Source organism: Cololabis saira, chromosome 9, assembly GCF_033807715.1.
Source record: "Cololabis saira isolate AMF1-May2022 chromosome 9, fColSai1.1, whole genome shotgun sequence".
NCBI lineage: Eukaryota > Metazoa > Chordata > Actinopteri > Beloniformes > Belonidae > Cololabis > Cololabis saira.
The window spans coordinates 27910961-27937451 of NC_084595.1; the positions used below are offsets into that span (position 1 = coordinate 27910961).

Consider the following 26491-nt stretch of genomic DNA (forward strand, 5'->3'; position numbering starts at 1 on the left):
GCATAGCTGGTTGTTTTTATCAGTCAGGCCTCAGCTGAACAAGTTGTAGCTGAGCGATAAAACAGAAGCATGAGGGGCTTAAGTATGTCTTCAAAGCATATCGTTCGTTTTTGAGAAAATTAATAGTTTTGAGCTGAAGTTCAACACGTACTGACTGCTAACAACAAAGTGTTTTCTTTTGCCGGTTGCTGTCCGCTTATCAGTGGTTTTTCAAATCCGTCTGCAATGTTGGTTGGTGTTAAATAAAAATGGAGGAGAGAAAGGGACAGACGTTATTTAAATCTGATTTATTTTTGCAAGTCTTTGTGCATGCAGAGCCCTGCGTTTAAGGTCAGACGCAGCAGTGAATTAGGAGCACCATTGATATTATTATTGATATTCTTTCGCCTCTTCTCCAAAGTCTGCCTTAAGTTACTTACAACTGACTCTGAAATGATTTGATGTTAATTCTGTCAACTTTATCCTCCCTGCTGTAATCAGCTGTTTGCGGTGTCCTCTCATTCATCAGCCATGTCTCTCCATTGCTGTCTTCTGTCATCAGTTATGGCTTAAACCTTTTACTCCGCATCAAAAGACAGCTTTCAGTTGAACCAGCTGTGCTTTTGCGTTGTAATAAAGCTTACTGAATTCAACCCAAAGTACCCTGAAGACAAGCTTTCATTTCTGTATTTATTCCCATTGACACAAGGAGTTCATTCATGCAACCTGCCAGGCACCTCATCATTGCTGGGAATGTATTAACGCCGGATACACGAGCTCTTTCAGTGTTGATAAAATGTCCCACACTCGCGTTCCTGTAGGTGACGTTGTGGTTCACAGGAGACAGTGACAGATTTGAGTGGAAAACGATACAAGCGGAGCGATTGGGCGCGTTTGTCCCTACAAATGTTCAGCGTTGTACTGTGCAGTGTACATCTTTTATTCATGTTCAGTTGCTGAGGTGTCAAGAGTTTTGTCAAGCCTCTCATTGTTCTGTTAACCTCGTCTCCGAAAAAGCATCCCATCGCTCTGTCTTTGGTTAAACCTTACTCCCGGGCCACGTTGAAGGATGGGAAGGAGGGATGGAAAAAGAGGGGAGGGCAGAGAGAAGGAGGATCTCGTCTTTCTTTCACCATTTAAAAAAAACATGGCTTCTAAAAGTGTAGAGAGAAGGATAAGTAAAATAAAAACTGAGGATGAAAATGATGAAGAAGAGGTATGGAGGGGAACAATTGGAGAAGAATGGTTAAAAGTACCTGTGTATCGAGTAGGAAGGTGAGTCTGTCATCTCCTGACAAGGAAACAGTCCTCTCTGGAAAGTTTAGTTTCACCATACGAGGGGTTCAAGGATAGATGTTGTCCAGGCGTGAACATCTCACATGGCCCTGTGTGTGTGTGTGTGTGTGTGTGTGTGTTAGGGATGGGCGGTATGGACTAAAAAATGTATCACGATAATTTCTGGCTTTTATCCCGATAACGATAAAAATGACGATAAGAATGACTCTCAGATCCGCCATGTTTGTTACACAAAAACGTCATCAACGGGAATTTATCCTTTCTTTCTTTCTTTCTTTCTTTCTTTCTTTCTTTCTTTCTTTCTTTCTTTCTTTCTTTCTTTCTTTCTTTCTTTCTTTCCTTCCTTCCTTCCTTCCTTCCTTCCTTCCTTCCTTCCTTCCTTCCTTCCTTCCTTCCTTCCTTCCTTCCTTCCTTCCTTCCTTCCTTCCTTCCTTCCTTCCTTCCTTCCTTCCTTCCTTCCTTCCTTCCTTCCTTCCTTCCTTCCTTCCTTCCTCCCATTCCTTGTGTGTGTGTGTGTGTGTGTGTGTGTGTGTGTGTGTGTGTGTGTGTGTGTGTGTGTGTGTGTGTGTGTGTGTGTGTGTGTGTGTGTGTGTGTGTGTGTGTGAGAGATACACATACCCATATACACAGACTATGAGTATGTATTTGTATACGCTGAGAGGGAGAGGTACACATACATGTAAACACAAAATGTAATCTTATTTATAATAATCATGACAACAACCACCACAACAGTAACAGACAATATTGACAGAAAAAAACATCTACAGAAACAACAACCATCAGCCTAATAATAACAATATTACCCATCCTAGTATAATTATTGCTGGTATTATAACTAGTAGTACAACAAACCGTAACGTCATCTTTATCATCCTCACTGCCAACACCGCCGCCCTCCTCCCTTGACCCCCATGGGCAAGGGACCACCAGCCGTCCCCACCCATGGCAGGGAGACCAGCCAAGAGGCAGCCCAGGGCCGCACCCCCCACAGGGGCCGCACCCCCAACCGACAAGAGGCCTGGGCCAGAATCAGAGGGCCTGGGGCCATCATCCTTAGCCTGGAAAGTCACTACACACTGACACTCTTTAAGGGTGCTTTCAGACCTGTGGCCCATTTGTTTTGTTCCGATTCAGGGGCTAAATCGATACAGTTGTTTCGTTTTTCGTTTGTGGCGTTTGTGTTCACAAGGCAAGCGTCTGTAGCCGTTCAAAGCTGTTAAAAAATTCCATGCGCAAACCAACGGTTCTCTCATTGGTCAGAAATGAACGCGGAAGGAGTTTCCTCTTCCATACTCAACAAGCCCCTTTCGCTTACAGGGCGCAAAGCGCAGACCGCCGCTGGTGTATGTGCTACCGCCTGCCTGCCCGAATTGAAAAATGTTTTATTTCACCGTACTGCGCTGTGACGACATCTCGGCATGTCTAATAGGAGAGAAGGGAGAAGAGAGAAAGTTGTGTCCAATAGGACAGAAGGTGGTGGAGGCTGCGCCAACTTTTCTCCTTGCGCCGCGGTATACACGCGGTATACACTATGAATGGAGTTTGGTTGGTTGCTGTGTCGATTATGTTCTCACTCCGAACGCACCGCTCCAGGTCTCGGGTGGAAGCGAGTCGAGACCACCTCTCCTAGGCGATTTCGGCTCGCTTGCTTTGTGCCTCATCCGAGCGCGATTGCTGTGTTCTACGGAGCCCCTCTGGTGACATTTGAAAAAAAATAAAATAATGCGTGGCCACGAGTTTTTTTTTTTTTTTTCAAATGTCACATGTTATTACTACACTCACCATGACAATACTCTTGCTCTTTAATAGACTATAATTACCGTTATTAATGATGAATAACCATCCCACCAGGGAAGTTGCATCCACGAAGTCCAGACAGTAGGTTATAATGCCATCCACGAGTAAAATAATGCGCGGGCACGAGATACATAATGCGTGGCCACGCATTAATAACTCATGGCCACGCATTGATTATCTTGTAGCCAGGAGATATTAACTCGTGACCACGAGTTATTAATGCGTGGCCACGCTTTATTTTATTTTTTTCAAATGTCACCAAACGGGCTCCGTAGTGTTCACATATACCAAATGAAGTGATCTTTAGGGGGAAACGCTCCCTGTTTCGGAACAACTGCTCCAAACAGGACAGGTGTGAAAGCACCCTTGGTCTCTAAATGTTGGTGGTAAACTTGTGAGGAGGTAAACTCTCTTTCGTGAGTTCCTGGTTGTAGAAGCACAGACAAAATAAGATGAGCGTTGACTAACAGTCCGAGGCTGTAATTAAGTCCACGGAGGAACTCCGGCCACGTAGCTGAGGTGATTCACAGTTTGGTACCACATATCACACCATTACCCACAAGTCCCACTTTCATTATGTTTGTTCCTCGCACAGGTGGACTAAACATTCAGCACCGCGTTGGAAGAATTTGTGTTAAAATGTTACCCTGCCTGTTGTCTGGCGTTCGGCAGTCCCGAGAAGAGTCTTTAGTCACGTATGGATGTTTATGTCCTTGTTTAACATCACTCTCAGTAAAGTCCAATTCATGGTTGTCCTGTTTTTTTCCTTTGTGCAGGTTGGCTCTTTATGTGTACGAGTACCTGCTGCATGTAGGAGCACAGAAGTCAGCACAGACCTTTCTCTCAGAGGTAAGTGACAGAAATGCTTCCTGTATTTGTGTACGTGTGTGTGTGTGTCAGCCTGTAGGTCTCGTACTGTGTGTGTCTATCCTGAAGGGTCGCCTCATACAGTAAGTCCAGTAAGTGTAGCAGCTAACTGGATTAGCCGGGCCTTGGTGCTGAGCCAACCGAGTGCTGCAGCAGAGAGGCATTTTAACATTAGGGCTGCTGTTAGTAGGACTGGAACCGGAGCACCGGAGCAGTTACGACGCTTAGCGGATGGCTTGGGCTGACATCATTGTCTGGTTCACACAGCATTCTTTTTCATTTTCATTCCTCATCTTCCTCTCTTTGTGGTATCGCCCCGCTCCCTTCTTCCAATGCAAGTTTATCCTCACTTAAATGCAGCAGGGTAAAAAGGTGGCAGGGTCAAAATGAGGCCACTTGACTATTGTGCTTCACTGTAAATGATTGCAAATTACAATGTTGAAGACAGCAGCTAGAGGCTTGTTGTACATCGGCCAGAGGAAGAGGAGAACAAAGGGAGGGGGATGGAAAAGGTTACCTCATCAGCTGGCACAGATTCTCATCACTCTGAGTTAGTGTGTGTTCTGTGCGCATGCACATACACACCTCACTGTCTCTCTGACACCCTTTCCTATCTGCCATATCGCTTGCTCTCCGTTCTGCAGATCCAGGAGATAAAAAGGATAGGCGGTGTCACATTCAAGTGTGGGAACGCATTAGCCAGGAGTGCAACAAGTATAAACACAGCCACTCGTGTACAATTCGTATTCTCCCATATGGGTGCATGCTGGGTAAACATTTCACTAAAATGCAGCCCTCCCTGGAATAGTGGGGTGGAGTAAAACAAGGCTTTAAGAGCCTGTTTTTGACTTTTATCATCCACATCAGTTCATAGCATATCCTCAGGCTCAGGAAACAGAGCCACAATGGCGATTCACAAATCAGACCCAGATACCTTCACATAAATACCAAATCACAAACAGACCGAGCAACATGCAAAAAGAAATCACTTAATCCTATCACACCTAAGCGATGGCCCAGTTATAGTCAAATATGTTCTTGAACCTTGAAAAAATCCGGTTTTATATGGGTAGATGGAAATCTGCAGCCCTGCAGCATCTAGCTACATCTGCCAGTAATCACGCCAGGGTCTCACAGTAGCCTGTTGGAGGTAAATGAAAGAACCTTGGAGGGAAACACACCACAAGAAGGCAGAATATGCGGGTACAGTCTGTGCTTTTCTTTTCCACACTCCCCAGATGACAGCGTGAATAAAGGAGTACAGTCAAAAGTGTCCTGACCTGAACCGTGCATAATCTTGTTTGGACTGGGCTGCTGCCAATTAGATCAGAGAAATGAGGGACGACCTGCTCACTACATCTTTTTTTTTTTTGGTGCCAGTTCAGCAGGCGAAATAAAGTAAATCACTATTTGCAATGGCACATGTGGAAGTTACTGGCTGTCTTTGTTTCAGATGAACTGATTAATTTGCAAGAACTGTTAAAAATGTGAGAGAAACAAATAGAGGCAGCTCATGACCCTCCCCTCCAAAAAACTTCAAAGCAGCACATTCCTTCTGAAAAGTCAATGCGTCTGATCTGCAGCTGAGGTCAGGATGGCCTGATTGAAATTGCAGTGATTCAGCTTTTCCTGTTATTTCAGTGCTTGTTCACACTGCTGCAATAGTTTTATTCGTCTATCCTTATGAAACATTTAAAAGTATCAACACAGGAGAGGCAAATTCAAGTCAACATCGGAAAACTATTTCCAGTCATCTTCGTCTCATCTGGTGTATTTCTACATTAGCCTTCTGTCAGTCATTACTCCAAAAAGTCTTCTTTAAATTACTTCTTTAAACTTCATGATATTGTCTTAATTGTTTTCTGACTGGTTGGATTTCAGAAGGTTTTCCATCAAAGTTTGCCCGTAATGGTTACAGAAAGCCCTGTGTCTTTATATACGAACACATGTGTGATTTCTATGACTTGTCTACTGGTGGGTGATGTCAGGAAAACTAAACTGATGGAATAGAAAAGGGGTTCAGGCGGTCTGTCTGAACCCTTCGGCACTCAAAGTTTTAACTGACCGACACACAATACTATCTTATAGACCAGGGTACTACATGTTTGATGCACATTTAAACCTGTGCATGAGGAAATGTTGATGGTTAAAGGAGCTTGAGGCTGGATTTATGAAAAAAAATTGTATACGTTTTAATTTTTCTAGTAATAATGTCAGATGAAGCGTTCCAAACCAAAAAGAGTGAGCTGCAAAATGTGCTGCAATTCGGAGGCCGCTTTTCCCGCGCTGCCCTGCGGATGTGACGTCAAATGACGCTGCATGCACGTTCTCCCCGTTCTCCCGTGCCGGCTTCACTGTTGGCTGCAGTACCACCGATGGCCGTTGTGGCGAAGGGTGGCGCTATAGAGTCTCATTTCTTAAAAGGAGCCTCATGCTCCTTTAAAGTAAACATCCATCCATCCATCCATCCATTTTCTATAACCGCTTTATCCCTTGCGGGGTCACGGGGGTCTGCTGGAGTCTATCCCAGCTCATTTCAGGTGAGAGGCAGGGGTTACACCCTGGACAGGTCACCAGTCCATCACAGGGCCACATATAAACACACAAACCATGCTCACAACCACATTCACGCTCACACCTACGGGCAATTTAGAATCACCAATTAACCTAATACGCATGTTTTTGGACTGTGGGAGGAAGCCGGAGTACCCGGAGAGAACCCACGCAAAAGTAAACAAGCAACTTTTTTTTTTTTTTCTGTTTTTATGGGGTGACCTCAGCAGAACATCAGGTTCTGCAGATTGATTTCATTTGCTATAATTTTTTTGCTCTCACTCGGTGGTTTTTGCTTCTTTTTTTTTAACAGAGTTGATGCATATGTTTTAAATAAGATGGGATGTGACCTATGAGTGTAACAGTTCCAAGTTTTAAGGGAAACATTAGCAGATTAGTGGATAAGTGGTCTTATTGAATTAAAATGACATCAAGTCTTATTTATTTATATGGTGCAATGTTTCTAGATAAAAGTCTTTACGAAAGCATTGCTTGCAAGTTTACACGGTATTGCCTTTTCTTTGTCTCCCTGTGATGACGGTTGGTATTCTTCTTTAAGTTATCGGAAATCTGTTCTTCATGAGACAAAAAGTGACAAAAAGACATTTCACAAACACTCCAACCCATTTACACCTTATTGAGAAGGAATAGAAAATGAATAATAAAGGGAAAAGAAAGGAAGACATATTTTACTGCTAAGAAAACAACAAGATCGAAATCAGTCATCTGGTTAGAAAGAAGTAAACAAGGAAGGTCTGGTAGCAGAAGAAAAGACGCCGCGAGGAGCAGACGGAGCGGTGCGTGGGCTGTTCAAAGGTTTCACTGGGCTCCTCAGGCTGGTACATGTCTCTGATCTCATCCTCTGAAACACACAGACTTACATTTATACATGTACACATTCACACTGGTGTGATGATGAGCTTGCAGACACACAGAGACTCACTTATCCACTTAAGAATCCAAGAGAACCAAAACATGATTACCTAATGGTATGCCGTATAATAATTCCCCTGCACCCTCCTGACCTTTTTAACCATGTAATTTAAATATCAGGTAGATTTTCATTGTCAAGTTCTCTCTCCCTCTCTCTGTCTGTCAAGATCCGATGGGAAAAGAACATCACATTAGGAGAGCCTCCGGGGTTCCTCCATTCATGGTGGTGGTGAGTGTTGTTTTTATGGCTAACTGTTTCAGATATTTCTTCAATTCATGTTTTTGCCCAAGAAGCTGTATTGTAATGTATTGTAATTTTTCTCAGCAATGGCCATCATAAGAAACATAATTTTGATGCTCTTTTGAAAATATATAATGCTGCTATGTCTTGCTTGAGTTTTTTTCTCTCTGTCTTCATGTGGTAGTGTGTTCTGGGACCTGTACTGTGCTGCTCCAGAGAGACGAGACACATGTGAACACTCCAGTGAGGCCAAGGCTTTCCATGACTATGTGAGTCTGCGCTCTTCTCTTGCTTTACCTGGAAATCAGGCTGAAAGTAGGATAAGGGACGGATTGTGTTTGATGCCTAGATGCACAGTGTTAAGCATTTAAATATATAAATACAATAAATATGACATCAGGATCTATTTCATTCTAAGGTAGTCCAATTAAATCATTAAAATTCCTTTAGTTCACCTTAGTTGGGAAAATGCCCGGGGAGATTCCACATGAAGTCAAATGCAGACATTCGCGCTGACACACACAGTCTCTGCAAACAATGTGTGTAAAATTATAGTAGTTGTACATGTAGTACATGTGTGAACAAGTGTAAATGCTTGCACTGTAGGAAATGGCATATGCAAATATCATGAAATAACATCTTGCAATATTGGTCTGGACAAAGTAAGAGGGTCACTTGGTTTACATTACACACTTGTTTGAAAACATTGAAACTTTGATTTTGATTCAGGAATTTAAGTTTTAATATTGCAACATTAGAAACAAAATTAGCAGCGAGTTTCCTGTTGCATGATTAAAACATACACTTTAAACAAGCAACATAAACAGAAATGGTTTCATCTCTCATCATTTGCGTGTGTGTGTGTGTGTGCGTGTGAGTGTGAGTGTGCGTGTGGGGACATACCATGATGCTTTGCGCTTGTCTGTGATTCCCATTAGTGAGCCCTAAATGCTGCAGATGCATATAAAGTGTAATTCTGTCAGAACATTGCCCTGAAGAGCAGGCTGTGCAGGAAGCCAGCAGCCAGCGTGATGGAAACATTACTTATTGCTGTGTTTTCTCAGCATGACTGTTCCTCGCTGCTGTGATTCCCACATATCGATTCATGGGTTGATAGAGCCATCCGCCATCCAGTAACTGGAATGCAGCGTGCAGCGTCAGAGCTGGGAAGTTTTAGATTAACTTGTGACATAGAGGGAGGAAGTGCGGCTCGCCTCTGTGGGGTTTTCAAGGTGTTTGAGGGGAAGAAAGATTCTTCTCTCTCTTCTTTTTATCTTGTTGTTTTCCCTCTGTATCCATAAGTCTGACTCATCACGTTTGTCTGTCCGATGCTTTATTGAGACGTATTGTTGGAAGTGCGCAGGTCAGGACGGTTCTGCCTGCCCCAGCAAGATCTTCTCCCTCTCTGCGGCTCGTTCACGCTTTCCTTTTAAGCTTGCAGTCTCGTAGATCTTGTGGGGGCTTTTTTCTCTTTCATCTTCTTGCCGTCAGGCGCGTGTGTGTGCTTGTGTGTGTGTGTGTGCAAACATGTGCAGGTGATGCTGGGGACGATGATCAGAGTGATGAATAGGCTGTGTGAGGACGAGGCAGTGGTGTGATGATGTCATCCTGGCTCAGGGAAGAGAGCTGGAGGGCATCACGACCTCAGCCCTGTGAGACGAGGAGCAACAAGAGGAAAGAGAAACAGAAGAAAGATGACAAAAAAGGGACAAAAGACAGGCACTCCTTTTTCTAAAACATCTCAAATCCAAACACAAACATTAGTTAGAGTAATTACATTTCATTGTACTCAAGATGCTGGTAGAGTATCTTTATTTAGTTTTTTGGTTGTTTCTTTTTTTTTTTTTTTTTTACTTATCAGAATCAATTTAATTCTGAAATTCTTCTTAAAGTCATTAATAAAGGCCAACAGCAGGATCGTATTCTTACATTCCTGCTGAGCTTCAATCAGAGAATTATAATTAAACCAATTGTAATTAGTACAAGGTCACTTTCAATCAGCTGCTCTGGTGCTGTACCTCTTTTCGGATCCAATCAGAGATTGTAACCACAGATCTGCCACTCAATTAAAGCACAATGAGGGGACAACTGCGTTGGATGTTGTTAGAGAAAGTAGCAAGCCTTAATTTGACTCCTGCGTCTCTGTCAGTCTCCTGACTTTAAGACTGATGGGAGAATTCAATCAGACATTTTCACGGTAATTATTTTCACATAGCTAATTACTGACTGAAGTCCTAATTAATGCTTGGGAAATGTAGGAGCTCACTTGCATCATCCTTTTGTCCCTTTCCTCTGATAATGGATGGGATTGTGGCAGGACTTTTTGGCTTCATTTCCCGGCTTATCCTAGTTTTAATGATCTATTCTAGATGCAGTTGGCTTTGTGTAAATCTGGTTTAGGTAAGCGGTTTCATTCGTGTTTTCATGTTTTGTTTAAGGGTGTTTAGCATCTTGCATGGCTTTAGTTGACGCAGAGGCAGATAATAAGCTACCAACTAGATTTGAATCTTCTAAGACATCAAACCAGGAATATAATGTCAAAAAGGGAAGACAGAAAACACTGAAAGCAAAGGGAGATACAATGTTATTGATTTCCAGACAAGGCTTTTCATGCATCAGATAGGCCGTTTTCAGTTCTGTTAAGTGCTTTGTAAATTGTGTACTCAATACTAAATGAGCTCTTTCCATTTACCCGGGCTCATGGAGTCAGAAAAACAAGCTATTTTTAAATTATCGGCTCAGAAATTACCTTATTGGAGACAAAAGTAAAAATTGTCTTTCTCTTTGAAGAGTATTGTTTTCTGAACAGTTTTCTTGTTTTGTTTTTTAGTGCATTTCAACGTGTACCCTGATATGAAAACAGCATAACAACATAAGAATGGATCAAAATGAAAATTACAGTCCTGTGTGATTGAATGTAATATTTCAAGCTGATTTTTGAATGAAGGACGGGAGTTTCCTGTTCACAGTAAACTAACTTCTGTGTTGTTTTCATGATGCAGCAGCTTGAAATGTTGAGCGAGAACACATAAAGCTTTTTCTAGAAAAACATGTTTAAATACTTTAATGTGTGAATGTGGTTTTTTTTTTTTGTGTGCAACTTAGAACATATTTTCCCCAGAGAGAAATTTGACCTCAAAAGTCGCAGAGATGGCTGACTTCTGATTTCAGGAGATTCTGACAATCTGACAGTTGTACTGGTCGCACTGGTGCAGCCTCCAGATAAGAGCGTGCTGTAACAGAACCAAGCCCATGGTTGTTTTTTTCTTTTTTTTTTTTTTTTAAAGCCATGGGCTTGCTTATCAGTGTGTGAACCGTTGATAGATTCTCATTGAAGGAAAAAAATAATAATCAAACAACTACAAGTGCAAACTGAAAACAAGTAGACACAGAAGATATTTCTCATGATTAATTTATATGAGTCTATTCATTTAGAAAAAAACACATGTAATTTGAAGTCTGTCCTAACTGTCACCATCCTGGAGAGGTAACCATTTCATCAGTATTGTTATCAGTGTCGGCTGCACTGTAGAAAACGCCTTCAGGCTTGCATCAACCTGAAACATAAAATCCTCTTAAAGTATCTTACATCCCACATCAGTTTATTAATTGTCTACTGATATACTAATTCATCAATTAATTAGGGTATTTTTAAAGGTTTTTTTTTAAGAGGTCCTAGTAGATGTGACCAAACGAGATTTTTCTGTCCTGTTAAAACTGCAGTGACGATGGTGACATTGAAGCCTTGCTGGCTTCCTGCACAAGGCTAAACTACGTTAAGATTAACATTGAGTGTGACAGATGGAGGAAGTGGCATTCAAGCAGCCATGAAATGAGCAGTAGACAGACAAAAGTGTTAGAGTTTGGTGTTATAGCAAGGGGAGCTGCTGTCATTGTATGGCATCATGTGGGAGAGAGCGGGCACAAGGCAGTTAGAGGGGAAAAGGAGATCAGGAAGCAGCGCCAAGAGCAAACCCCTTTAATAATATGTTCAGTTTGATGCTCCCACATCTTACATTTACACTCCCCGACTCACACGTTCAAACTGTATTTAACAGCTGCGCTCACACTCTGATATACTGATTTATACTGCACATGTATTAAGAGTGGTGTTCTGTCCATCTGCTCACCTGAAAGACTGTTTAACTGAAACTCACCTCTTCATAACAAACAGAACGTAGGACTAGAACATTATTATTGTTTCTTTTTCTTAATGGTCCTCTTTGTACAGTTGTTGTTTGCCAATGCGTAGCTATGAATGTGTCGTAAAAAAGGGTCTTATCCTTTATTAGCAACATTTGGCGACGTTAATATCTTCAGGTAAAATGTGACCGTCTTCAAATAATTAAGAATTAGTTTTTAGTTTTCCGGCTGCACCACAAGAATGTTAATATGAGTTGACCTTTTCCATGTAAAATTTACACTTGCACGCTGGAAATATCCAAACACGAGCGGGAGATTGCCATTATTACTCTCTAAAACACCCACAGCCCCCCAATTCCATTTTTCAGCAATTAAAATGATACAATTTTGAGACTCTTAGGAGTCTAGATTTAATCATAAATATCCCAACTCAAGAATCCAACTTCCCCCTAGCAACTCTGTTTTCTCCACTGAGTTTGTCATCTCAGCCTCCCAGCAACTCCCAGTATTTGTGAGGTCAGCAACACTATTTATTTTATTATCAATATTATTTTTTTTTTAAGACTGTGCTGAATATATAATATAATATATACTTTTGAGGACTTGCAGATGGATGGATGCAGAGATCCAGACATCCCGAGATCCAGACAAAGAGAGATTACATAGACAATCTGAGACAACCTGGTAACAGAAACTCTGTTCATGTGTTCATAACTAGCTGATTTCAACCAGTAGAGAACCAATGGGGGTTACGGAGAGACCCCCATGTGCTGTTTCCAGGGAAACTGCGCCCCAACCCTCCCTCTTTCTCTCTTTGTCTCTGTCCATGTCTCTCTGACTGTCTCTCTTACTCAGTCCCATGTTCCTCTTGGCTGTGTTGAGGAGGAGGGAGATGTGGAGGTGACTCACTGTAACATTATTGCCATGGCAATGAAGAGCGAGCCAAGTGAGGAGGGAGACAGGGGAGAAAAAGAACAGGAATTTCCACAGGTTGAGAAGAGATGGAAAGGGTCGTCACAAACTCAAAAGATTTTTTTTTATTACAAAACAAAGGCAATTTCACTGTTAAGGACTCTACACCATAGCACTTTTTTTTTTGAAAAATCATTATAGTCACTCGCTCTGTTTCCCCTGCTTGTCCCCTTCTTACTCCACACTGCTTCATCCCATCTCTTTCACATCAGCAGTTTTTTTCCATTCTCCATTCCCTGTGCCTTTCTCTGCCCTCTTCTCCTGCCTTCTGCATTCCTCTTTACGTTTGACGCTTCCTTTTTTGTTGGCCTGTTGCACGCAACCCTTTGGTCTCAAAGGAGTGCATTTTCCATCGGTGCATGATGCTGAGTCATGTCTAACGCATGTTTAAACATGCCAAGTTGAAGTGTTTGTGTGAAGTTGATATATGCACATTTTGCCTGGTTGGCAGTGACAGAGATGAGCCTGCTCTGCAGAGTGGAAAGAGGAGGTTAATTCAGAGCAGGAAAGACAAGAAAGTGTGAGTTTGGGAAAAATCCGAGATACGGGAGAGTACCATGTAGTTACTGGTGATTTTCTAAGTAACGCTGCCACTATTATTAATAGGTGCATTTCCATTAGCGGGGGTTCCAGGTAGCTTGTTTTGGGGGTGGATCGTTCACGTGTCTCCATTACTAGGAAGGGCTCTGCAGAAGTGGTCTTCAGGAACTTTTATTTGGGCGAAAATGTTCCTGGAGTAGGAGAGGTATTCAGGAGATCGGCCACCAGCAACTACCATGGGGTTTCTGCTGATCTGCTTTTCTAAATTACGTTCAGCACTCTCATGTCAACATAAATCCAACGGGTTTATCCTGACCTGGAAATGCACCTAATATCACAAATGCAACTTTACCCATGAACTAATGTGGCATGGTGGCTTAAGGGTTATCACTGCTGCCTGGATGCTAGAAGCATAGACAGAATGAAGAATAGACGCCGCATTGACTGCTGCCGCCTATAGGAGCTGATGAGCCATGTGGATGCCATCGCAGTCATCTCCGCACACTTTAAAAGGAATGTAAACGACCACAACTCAGCGGATTCTCAATCGATTCTCCAGCAGGTTTTCTTTGTTGCGAAAGTCAGACATGTTGCTATGATACAGGATCCTTAGTTACATTGAAACCCCATATTTTCATTCTTTGCATGCACGTAGCAGGCTTTACAGTAGTATCATATTGTGTCTGTGTCCAGGTACATAGTGTATGCAGTGTATCACAAAACACACCTGTCCAAATCCTCTGTCTTGACGTGTTAAAGGAGTTACTGCTAGTACATCCCTCTGTTCTCACAGCAACATCCCACTTCTTCTGTAACCTTAACAATGAAAAGACACTGGAGATGTGGGAGAGTCTACGAAGGTGGTTATGTTTATTTTCTTCCTTCAAATTTCTTAAAGGTATTGTGACATGAAAAACACATTTTTCTTGATTTTTTGTGTTTTGTTGGGTGTCTTGACATCAATTACACCCAAAAAACAGCGAACTTTTAACATTCAGTGTATTGTGTGCTTTCTGGGATTTTCCGCATAACTATGCAAAAACGGCTCATCTGGTTTGGTGGCGGGTCGTTACGTATAAACCCTGCTGCTTTTCCGTGCATGCTTCGCCTGTCGCTCCCGGCTTAACTCTCCGACGCCGCTGTGAGCGTATGGCTGGAGGAGGAGGTTTGGAGGAGGAGCGGCGCAATGATTGACAGGAAAGGGGGAAAAGGAAGCGTTTTTCACGGCGCAAAAAAACACTGTCATAAAAAGCCAGGAATGGAGTACTAGAGTGAAGTTTTTCTTGTTACACTCTTTTAGACACATTTGAGGGATGTTGGCCAAGACTTTTAATAGTGTTAAAAGCATGTTAAAAATGATGTCACAATGCCTTTAAAACTTTTTTTAATTTAAGGTTCATCGGGACATTATCTCAGTATTTATTCTGATCCAACAAACACATATTTTTGATGCATGAAAGTAGATGAAGATGGTATAAAGCTGGAGCTTTGGTTAGAGATGGATACAATCGTTCTCTCTGTGACACGACTCCTGTGTCAAATACCATGCATGTTCAATTGTATGTCGCTTTGGAGTCTTCTAAATGTAAAAGAAAAAAAAAAAAAAGTGTTTTGTTTATTTCCAGCTCTAGACAGAGTTAATTTTCCTGAAATCCTTACTCACAAGAGACTGGGATGAAATAGTTACGTCTTTACTGCTCCATCTCAGTGAAAATGTATTGAAATGTTGCACAGATTTTCACAGCAGCGGCCTCATAGGTTATGTGTGTAAATGAATTGGAAGTGAATGATCTGGACAATGAGCCGTACAAGCGGTGGCAGATCTACGAATGGAAAGTAGGAGGGCGAAGAGAGAACGCTGACACGATCAGACTGGCATGTTATCTCTTTGACCCCAACTAACCTCTGTGGTTCCTTTGCTGTTGTTGACACTCAGCTCTTATCTGCTGTTGTCTTTTGTGTCTGGTGTCCCAGCTCTGGAAGGACCACAAGATGTGACAACTTTCTCTAATTGTCCCTTGGGTTTGTAAACGTGCGATTTTGAACGTTTTTTGGATCTTTGCATTTGCATTTCAAAAAAAAAGAATAATTCTATTAAATGCTGCTTGTATTTATGTGAATCAATATTGAACCTCTGCAATGATGTACCAGATAGAAAAGACCTTGATATTGCTCCCTCTTCATCTCCAGCTGTGACATTTAAATCTGTCTTTCCTGTGTTCAGTTCATCTCCCTTATCTGCTCTGGTGTCACTGAATAACGAAAGATGGTAACAGGAGAGATGTGACTCCCCTGCAACAAAGTGGCTATTATTTTCAACTCTGCATCAACCTGTGGCTCCGCCTCACTTGGCTCTTCACAGCCATGGGGATGTTTACAAGAGTCGATAATGACTTCAGTGATAAAGGAGACACAGCCAGCGGCCCCCTTTCGCTGTCACCCCTTGTGCGCTCATATCACCCCACCTGTAATTGCCCAGCGAGAGCAAGTAAATTAGCTTTGTGCTTCCATTTTACCAGGTAATCAGCTGTAATGTTACATGAGAGAGGGTCAGACGCTGCCGGGAATTCTGTTGTGCAAGACGACGTGTTGTCAAATGTGATGGAGACTGCAGCGATTCTGAGGGATGGAGACAATAACGCCTGGAATGAAAAACACAGAATAGTGAATTCCGGCCTTCGAGGGTGGAGTTTTCATGGTCTCCCTGTGCTGCGTGTGCCACAGCAAGCTTAAGCCAGAACACGAACAGATTCAAATGCAGTGTAACAGGTAGTTGCTGGAGCGATGAAGGATGGATGTTTAGGTCCAGAGCTGGGTGAGTGAGTGTTTCCGGTGGAGACCAACGTTGTGAGGAGGTGGATCTGCGGCTGTGATGGGTGGTGCACGGGTTGACGGAGGGCGAGTAGGCAGTAGTAGGCTGTGACTGGTTCAGGGAGAGGATCCAACCAGGGAGTGAGAGGACATTAAAAAGGTCACAGTTAAGCACACCAAGGAACAATACTTCCAGAGATCAGCACACTGTACGACAGAGAGAGAGGGATGAGTACTTCACCACAAAGCTGCTGAGAGCGACGGGACACAAAATTCGGCCTGATTACCACTGAGACGGTATAACAATCTGGAGAAGACTGGTGTTCCTGTTGTTCCTTAAGGAGTGTTGATGAGTCCTGATGAAGACCACGTGTGAAAGCAGGAGACTGCCAGGCTCCGCCTGTGACCCGAGGAGCCCGCTAAGCCTAGCCTACAACTCAGAAGACATGCACCTCTACAGGGAGCCAGGATTCCTTTCCCCAGGTCCTCCGGTTTCCTCCCACTGTCCAAAAACATGAATGTGACTCTGAGTTGTCCATAGGAATGACGGAACGTGTGTGTGGCTGTTTCTGTATGTAGCCCTGTGATGGACTGATAACCTGCCCAGGTTTACCCCGGCCTTTTGGCCAAAAAGAAGTGGGATACGCTCCAGCAGGTGCATATGACCCTAATTAGGAATAATCGGGTATTGGGCCACCTTGAGAGAAAATATAATCATGGATTAGGACATGACAGTCTTACAGGTTTTCTTTTTGAGATTTTTCTGACTTCAGTGGCCTTTTTTGACAGTAGTTGGACAGGAAATGGGGACAGAGTGAGGGAGAGAGGACAAAGACACAGTGAAACACACATTGTGACGGATCTGCTTTTTGTAAGTCTCATCGCCATCATCATCTTCACCACCATCATCAAATGATTGAGATTTGTCCTAGACTTGCTCTTTGAAGTGAATAAGAGAATTTAAAATGGGACGTGGTTCAGCAGAAGTGATTCTTTACGTGGGTTTGGTTGCTTGGGTATGTTATGGCTAAACACCAGAGGTCTGGGATGATGAAAGAGAATCCTTTGTCCTCCCAGACATTGTATTTTAACATTGTCCCGTGTGGCCTTTTAGTTTTTATTCTAGTCACTCATTCTGTGCTTTATACACTGATGCAATATCACTCTTTTTCTGCCTTCATGCTTTCATGTACATGAGGTGAATAAGGGGTTTTTTTTGTGACTGCATGTCATGCAGAATGATGGCATACACCCCTTCGTCCTACTTATTCAGGAAGTGGACTAATGGCATTTGAGAGGATGAAGGGAGTGGAAAAGAGGGAGGAGGGACGGACTTCCTTCCTCTGTTGTGTGTCATTTGTAGGTCCTGATGTGGCCTTCAGACTCGGCGCTAACCCAAACAGATGCCCTGCATCCTCTCAAATAAAGTTTCTCCAAGGCATGTCGACTGGGCTTCAAACAGCACACATGCTAAAATTTTGCTTTTGTTAAAATTGACTCTATTTCCAACAGGGGAGGATGGAAACATGACACCTTACTGGAAACGGGAGTAAAACTAGATATCATGTGTATAATGTTCTTCCCGTAGTCGTGGGGGCCCTGCCCGCGGGTCTGCTCGGCTGCCACTGGAGGGGGGCGGACCTCGCTGGCGTTGGGTTTCCTCCCGCCCTCTTCTCGCCCTCTGTGGGGTTGCTGGTGGCCTGGGTTCCGGGTTCTTGGTGGTTCCGGGTGGCGGGGTTGCCCCCCCCCCTCCCCCACTATAGATCCACTTCAGGTGGAGCTTTGATAGGATTATTACACACACACACACACACACACACACACACACACACACACACACACACACACACACACACACACACACACATAGCCACACATACATATACACCCTCGCTCACACACACATACACACACACATACAGCCACTCAAACATATACATATACACACGGAACATACAAACACATAGCCACACACACACACACACACACACACACACACACACACACACACACACATATACACACACACACACACACACACACACACATAGCCACACATACATATACACCCTCGCTCACACACACATACACACACACATACAGCCACTCAAACATATACATATACACACGGAACATACAAACACATAGCCACACACACACACACACACACACACACACTTATACACACACACACACACACACACACACACATAGCCACACAGACATATACATACACACACACATAGACATACACAGTGGCTTGTTCACCTGCATGCTTGCTCTGTAGTTTTTGGGGTTAGTTAGTCGCGGTAGTTTAGCTCAGACTGTGATCAGATATCGAGATTTGGGTCGATTGCTGCTTGTGTTCTGGTCGGTTCCGTGTCGGTTTCGTGTGTCGTTTGTGGTTTTTGTTGCAGATTTCCAGTGCTCGACGTGTGCCTCCATGTGTTCTTGCTTCCTGGTTTAGCAGCGGATGTCACCCCCCCCCCCCCCCCCCCCCCCAACCCCCAACCCCCCCCCCAAAAAAAACCCCACTGGGTTTGTATGAGTATATATATATATATATATATATATATATATATATATATTAAATATAGTAACAATGCACATATATATGCCTTAGGTTTTTACCAGCATGGTATTAACCATTAATATGTGTGCAGACAATGAAAAAAAAAAAGTGTATAGGCTAATGTTCTTGGCTTTTGTCTCCTTGAGTTAGTAACAAACATGTTTTGCTTGTCAGGCTGAGAAGTCAATTTAGCCCTCAGTTTCTTCCATTATGGGCCCCAAATGCTGTAATAGCTGCTGAATAGGATTTGTTCTTGTTATATACCGGTAAGTAAAGTTTTCTGTAAAAAGCTTTGTCCGGCAGCATGTTTCCCTCCAAAACCTCAAAATATGGTTAGGCATAATTCACAGTAGTAGTAGTAATCCAATTTCTTAAGTTTTAAAATCTGATATGTATTCTACTCATTGAAATTTCATTTAGTTCATTGATTCTGTTATTTTTGTATTAAACTGTTACAGAGCAACTTTTTTGAAATGGGGTTGTAGAGTTCTTATGTGCCCAATAAAGGGATGCATTTTATTATCTAGTGTCTGTTGTTACATACAGTATGACCCTTATTTATGTTTGGATGTACACGTTTGGTTACACGAGATATTGTTTCTGGACAACACAAAGGAAGGTGGGCTTTGACCAGAATAATACTTAAACGTGTGTGTGTGTGTGTGTGTGTGTGTCTGTGTGTGTGTGTGTGTGTGTGTGTGTGTGTGTGTGTGTGTGTGTGTGTGTGTGTGTGTGTGTGTGTGTGTGTGTGTGTGTGTGTGTGTGTGTGTGAGATAGAAACTAATTATTGCACAAAGGGGTTGAATATGAATGCAAAAAAAGAGAGAGCTTGTTTATGTGCCTGTGAAAGACAGAGGAGTGGAGAAAGCAGACAGCGGAGAGGATAGACACAGACGGTCTTTTGAGATTCCACTCACGCATCACTCTCAGTCTCTGCAATATTGAATGAAAATGACTTCCCACCTTTGTTCACATCTAAACCCAAAGCGCACGTGTCGTGCACTAGCAAGGAACACGCATTGATGAGGGGCAGTCTATAAACGTACTGGGATGAGAAAGTTTGTTAGTAATGATCTCCCTTTTTCATAAATAAAGTATTGTTAAGTGTGTGCTGAAGGGGTTGTTTGCATTTGTGTGTTTGATGAATCTACTGTATCTTATGACCCCTGAACCTCTGAGCCTAAACCTCAAGTCCTTTATGGCGCTTTTCCACTAGTACCTACTCGGCCCGACTCGGCTCGTCACGCCTCATCCCGCCTCCACCCGCTTTGTCCTCGTTTGTTTTTCCACAGCCAGGTGAGAAGTGGGCGGGTTGGGGTGAAGCTGCTGTGACGTACTCGATTGCACAACCCCTTTGTTCGTGTCGGCGCTGTTGAGAAAATCAGCTGGAGCCACGAGCGGCTGAGAGTAAAAAACAGCTCCTGGTAGATCTGGTCGTTCCTTATCGCCCGTCTACATCCCTTTTTTAATTCTCTCGTCAGTCACCAGGTTTATGAACATCTGCACCTCAGAGTTGGATCACCAAACAGACGTTTTGCCCTGTATAATAAAATCGCCGCGAGCCGCGAGTCGCTCTCGCGCTGACTCCCGTTTCCTGATTCAAACGTCTGACGGACCAATCAGTGGCGTGGAGGGTGATGACGTCAGAAATAGTGCCGGCTCAACACGCTTAGAACCTCGGCAGAATGGTTACAGAAAAAGTATCTTGGCACGGCTCCACCCGCCTCGGCCCGTAGTGGAAAAGCGCAAGACGGGGGCGTGGCAGGTATAAGCGCGCTGAGTAGGTACTAGTGGAAAAGGGCCATTAGAGGGTAACATATTCAGTACCAGACCAAAATTAAGATGCATCTAACCATTTTATCACAAATGTAAATTAATTTTGCTGTATATATTTACAGCTGTCCAAACGCACCAGGAAAGCATAAAAGAAAAGCACTTTTTAATTTCTGGATTCATGTATCATCTTTTTGAACAAACGTTTTCATTGCATTGATCTTTTTATTCAACCTTATTGAACCCCTTTGTGAACGTTTTGTAGATTGCATTGCTGTTTTATGATATCCTGCATGTCTGGTTTACTATGGTGTTCTCTTTAAAGGCGGTAATTGGAATCATTTATGAAACAAATTATTTTGCATAGAGATTCAGGTCGGCAAAAAAAACAAAACAAAAACAAAGAAAAATAGCCTTTTAATTAAAGAACCAGAGCGTGTGTGTACAACAGTATACATAGCAAAGTAGAACTCCTTAGAGATGTACTTTGGTAAAACTAACGCATTACAGAAAACAGGGAGGATTGTTTTCAGTTACAGAGTTGAGAATTTAATTTGTGAACAATCAGTCTTTTATAGTGGGAATCAGAAATTGTTCACAAGCTGAAGGTGCAGTGAACTCTATCAGACCGAGCATGATAAAATAAGAATAAAATGGGCACAGGAGCACATGGTGGTAGCCTGCACAACCACCGGCTCCCCTGTCCCTCTTATCTTCTCGCTTTCCCTTTGTCAGAGTGGTGCAAATGCTGATGTGTGAGAGGTGTAAATGATAGACTCATTAACGGTGTGTAACAGTCTGCGGACCGCTTGTGTCATCGGGGGTTAAGTGTCGGAGTACGTTCAGCTTGACTGGGAACTCGTATTTAAACAGAGCTGGCAAACAAGAATTTAACAAGTCCAATTTGCAGTAATTTTCTGATGTGTTTGAAAGACGAAATGAACTTGCTGGTCACCGGATTGTTGCAGCTAATATGAGGTAACACCGTTAAACTGATGTGGTCACACTTATTTCACAGAATCATGTTGTTTCACAGTGAACACAGTAATGAACAACAATGAGCAAAGAAGGTAAAACTCTTCAAACGCTGGCATGCTTGATTAAACGGCTGTTATATGTGTAATGCTCCGTTGTCAACAGGTATAAGAGTTTTTATTCTGTCCACAGATCTGTTTATAAAGATGGTTCATCTGTAACTTTTAAATGAGAGAACATGTGAATGTGGCTGGTTCGAAACTGTGTGATGGATGGATGACCTGCCCTGTGTGTACCTGGACTACTCTCCTAGTACCATCAGAGATGAAGGAAGTGAGAGACCTGCAGCCGCTCTGCTGCATGACTTTTATCTTGTGTTCAAAGATGGAGGACCGGGAGGGTGATGCGCCGTCAACCAAAGGAGTTGGATCAGAGAATGTACTGCTGATTGCCATTACATTATGTCATCAGCAGAGAGATTTGTGGAGGAGCATTGAGTTTCTGAGGGATGGTGGTGACTTTATTATCTATCGATAATTGTATACATTTTTAGAAGAGCTAATGCTGGATAACGAGGAGGACGGGGTGATTGATCGCCCCCGAGATCAGCTGAGTTCCTAAAGTTATGTCGTTTTCCCTCAGTAGCTCTCAAGTCTCTACGACAGAAAACAAAAATAATTAAAGCTGCAAGCAGCGATGAACGGGTCCTCGCACCCTTGTGCACGTTCAGGCTGCAGTGGAAGTGCTTGTATGACTTGCATGTAGATTCTTCAGGCCTGGACATTTAGCGGATGACACCATGACCTTCTATACCAAACCATTCAAAAGTTATGGCAGAAAGTAGGAACTATCAGATATCGACCAATCAGATGAAGGGACGGGGCTAATTTGCAGCAATTATGTTCAAGGACTCAAAACTGAGTCCGATGACACCACCCACGATTCTCTATACCAAACCATTCAAAAGTTATAGTAGAAAATAGGGACTATCAAATATCGACCAATCAGAAGAAGGGGCGGGGCTAATTCATGCCAATGAAGGTCAAGTACTCAATACCGAGTCAGATGACACCACCCATGATTCTTTATATCACACCATTCAAAAGTTATGGCAGAAAATAGGGACTATCAAATATGGACCCCCCAGATGAAGTATTCTAGGGGGCGCTGTTGAGCCATTTTGCCACGCCCATTAATGCAAACCATGAAATATCAAATTTATCGCCAGGCCTGGCTTGCATGCAAAATTTGGTGACTTTTGGGGAACTATCAAATATGAACCAATCAGATAAAGGGTGCGTGTGCTTTTTGGCATCTATCGTCGCCACGGTAACACTTTTGAAAGAGAAAAGTAATGCGCGTTGTCGCAGGATGGAGACGCACATTTTGATGTATAACAAACCTGGGTGCACGTTGCAGCTCGGGCCGTATTAACTGTCGAAGGAATGGCATAAATTGCGCCAAAATTACACGATTCATTCAAAATGGCCAACTTCCTGTTGTTGTTTCGGCCATGGCTCCAAGAGACTTTTCTTTAAGTTGCGACATGATACAGGTGGGTACCCATTTTCGTGCATGTACGTAAAACCGTATTGTCGGGCTTGACGCACAAGTTTTGAGCCATTTTGCCACGCCCATTAATGCAAACCATAAAATATAAAATTTTTCGCCAGGCCTGGCTTGCGTGCAAAATTTGGTGACTTTTGGGGCACATTTAGGGGGCCTTCGCACTGTAAGTGCTCGGGCCCTAATTAGTTTGGAGGGCGTAGACCTTGTTTCTTGTTAGTGTTTTGGGGAAAGTTTGTTAGTTAGCCTTTTCTTTTTCATAATTTTGAAAACATCAGATGAGGAAACATCTAACATTGGGACACTGCCCCAAGGAAGAAAAATTATCTCTGTCATCATATAAAAGTCGAAGTTTATAAACCTTTCTGACTCTGCTCAAGAAAATGTCCCGGGGTGTTTAATTTTTCAATGTTTAGAGCCTCTTTTTTCACACGTAGTCTTCAGATGGGTGATGGAATGAGCTGAACTGTATTACTGAAAAGGCTTCAGATGACATTTGTTGTGATTTGATACTATAATAAAGCTGAATTGAATTGAACTGAATAGATGTGGTTGGACATGAATTAGTGAGCCTGAGGTGTCACCATTATTTAATACGCTCTGATTCACTGAACTAAGTTAAGCAACTGCATGACTGTAATTCTACCAGCTATGATCAGTTTTAAAGGGACCAACTAATCGGTCCAGGCCGCTTTAGAAAATCCCTTGAATAATATGCAGTAAATCTGTTTTACTTGTCACCTTTTTGTTGCTTTGTCTGATCACATCCAGGGATGCAGGGAAATGTGACACAGATGTTGTTCATTGTCCCAATGAACTCTGAAGGCGCCAACATTTTGTCCACATCTGTAAACTTTTGTTCTCAGTCAGTCATCAGATTTCTACGTTACAAATTTTACGCGGGCATTACTATGGAAACCATGTGACTCCTGCATCTCAGCAGTGCCTGAAAAAGGTTCCCATCCTTCCTTCCAAAGAGGCTTTTTTTTCTCCCTTGCTGGCATTTGTTATGATTTTAATGTCCTTTCACACTGTCTTATCTTTCGTAATCGCGACGGACTGTTTGCATTATAAATTGCATGTTTCTGCAGCTGAAATGCGTGTCTGGTTTCACGGCTGGAAGATATCCTGGCTTGTTATTTTTTTATTTACCTAATTTTTTTTTTTTGTCGTTTTTGCTATATTTAGAGAATGCTGCTTTGTCAGCAGGTCAGGTAGTTTGTTTGTTGTTTTTCTCTAGTTTTTCTGGTCGTGTACAGAACAAACTCACTGCCAGAGGCATGCACACACTCATAATCTCCACTTTGTCCTCCTTTTCTCCTCTTTATCCTCCTATTTCTCTGTACATGAAGGCACATTCAGCAGTGCTCCAGGCTGCCAGGGAGCAAAGGCATCCTGGGTAATCCAGGGTGCGAGAAGAGAGTTTGGAAAAAAATAAAAAGGAGAGGAGGGGGAGCTCACAAAATCACCACACACTTGATGCTGAGCAAGCTGTTGTACACTCAAACGCACATAAACACACAATCAAACCAAATCCAGTCTCCCACCGCTGAGCCATGGAGATACAATAATCATCTGCGTCCATCTGTACATTCATCTGCTGGGACAAATACGAGCTATGTTCGCGGCACGACACAGAATCTGCAAGCTGCAAGTGCCTCCTGTTCCCTCCTGCCGAACACAAATAATGGGGAGATGTGAAGGAGACTGAGGGCGGCTGAGGGAACAGCGAGGGTGGTGGGGTGGAGCAGTGGAGGATCCAGGAGTCTCGTCAGTTTGCTTTTAACTCGGCTCTGATTAAACCTTGCTCCTGTCTGACCTAAAAAGTCAGCTGGCGGAAACTTCAGAGACTGTGGGTGATTTTCACCAGAGCTCTTAACACCCCGCCTTTAAACAGAGAAAGAGAAAGTGAGAAAGGAGATTAGAAAAACCACAGCAGACTGCGGACAGGTATACTGACAAGAGACACACATGGCTTTATTTGTTAACACACCATCATGTCTGTGGTTTCCAGTCTGCTCGGTATTCCTGAAGAGGATGAAGGGAAGCTGGTGCTGGGTGGTAGGTTACCAGCACAATATCACAGGAAGTAGACAGAGGCCCTGCTGAAATGATCCAGCGCCACCCGTCTGGGACAAGCACAACAGAAAACACCAAGTATAAAAATAAACCTGGGCCAGCGTGGCAGAAACAGGAAATATCCCATTTAAGGAGAGACAGCAGGAAAATCATGGGGAAGACTCTCAGGTTGCCCATATTTATTTATTTTTAAAAATTATTACTTGTAGTTCTCGTGTTTTATGATAAGCAACAAGTTCAGTAGAGTATCGGTAAAATTGTAGTGTCAAAGGGTTCGTGGTCATTGTTACTGGTGCGTGAATTAGAGTGGAGTTGCAGGGGGATGCAGCCAATTATCACTGTTTTATCCTCTATCAGATCATTTAGTCCTTAACTGTGCATCAAATTTGATAAGTTTTTGCTCATAAAATCTTAACACACAAAGGGAGGAAGTTTTAAAGTAATGGAAGTTTGATGAAACAAGACAACGCTGACCTGCAACAGATTTAAATCTATAAAGAATCATGAAATGGAAAGGCCAGCGTGAAGTGCTGTGCTTCCCATGGCTGATGAGCAGATAGGTGTGGAGCTGTAGTGACTGGTAAACAACTATGGGATGTGCGCTGACGTCTTGTATTGTCTGTGCTTCCCTATGTCAGAGTGCGGCAGCAGCGTCAAGCCCCGTCCTCGGGAACCTTCCCCCAGGAGAGGGCATGCCAGTGGGGCCTGTTCCTCCAGGATTCTTTCAGGTGTGCAACAAACACACATATTCATACACGTGGCCCTGTAGCCATTGTTTGTTTTTAAGAGTACATGCAGTATGTTTCAGATTTTCTTTCCCCCACATAAGCCTTCAGTTGATGAAGATGCACCTCCGACCCTTCAGTTTCTTAAAGTTAAAGACCAACATTGTGCTCATTTACAGGTTACATTTACATCATTTCAGTTTGAGGTTAAGTACAAATACTGACCATTTCTTCTGAAGTAGCAATGTAGGAAATGCCATTTCACCAGAAAAAATAACCTTACAAATAACCTTGCAACATTAATGGGAATGAGAAACAGTCCTTAAACTTTGAAGATACTGACAAGCTTCATACAGATTGAAACAGAAATGTGATGTGATGGAAAATCACACTTGTGTGTTGTCAGTTGTTGTGGCTCCTTCTTGTTGTTCCACACTGGAATATGACACAATTGTAACACGAGTGAGTATGTCCCTCTGTGAGAACCTCTTAAAGGCCTTGATTACACCTGGTATTAGAATGCATCCCGAGCGATCAGATCAGAGATTAAGTACAAGTGTAAACACACCCAAGATGCTTTTGAGGACACATTGAGCCCCGATCTCTTAAAGAGCATATTGCAGGTTGGAGACCCCTGTGAATCAATGTGTAGGAAAATAATGTAGG

The 26491-nt window shown here is 42.9% G+C and overlaps 1 protein-coding gene across 1 annotated transcript in view; it reads left to right on the forward strand.

The window, feature by feature from the left end:
- The window catches only part of ssbp2a (single stranded DNA binding protein 2a), a 71493-nt gene that overhangs the window by 30917 nt on the left and 14085 nt on the right, over positions 1-26491 (forward strand). The window contains exons 2-5 of the mRNA XM_061729023.1: positions 3852-3924; positions 7596-7657; positions 7854-7938; positions 25739-25828. Coding sequence (XP_061585007.1) covers positions 3852-3924; positions 7596-7657; positions 7854-7938; positions 25739-25828 — 310 coding nt within the window. The remainder of the gene's footprint in view (positions 1-3851; positions 3925-7595; positions 7658-7853; positions 7939-25738; positions 25829-26491) is intronic.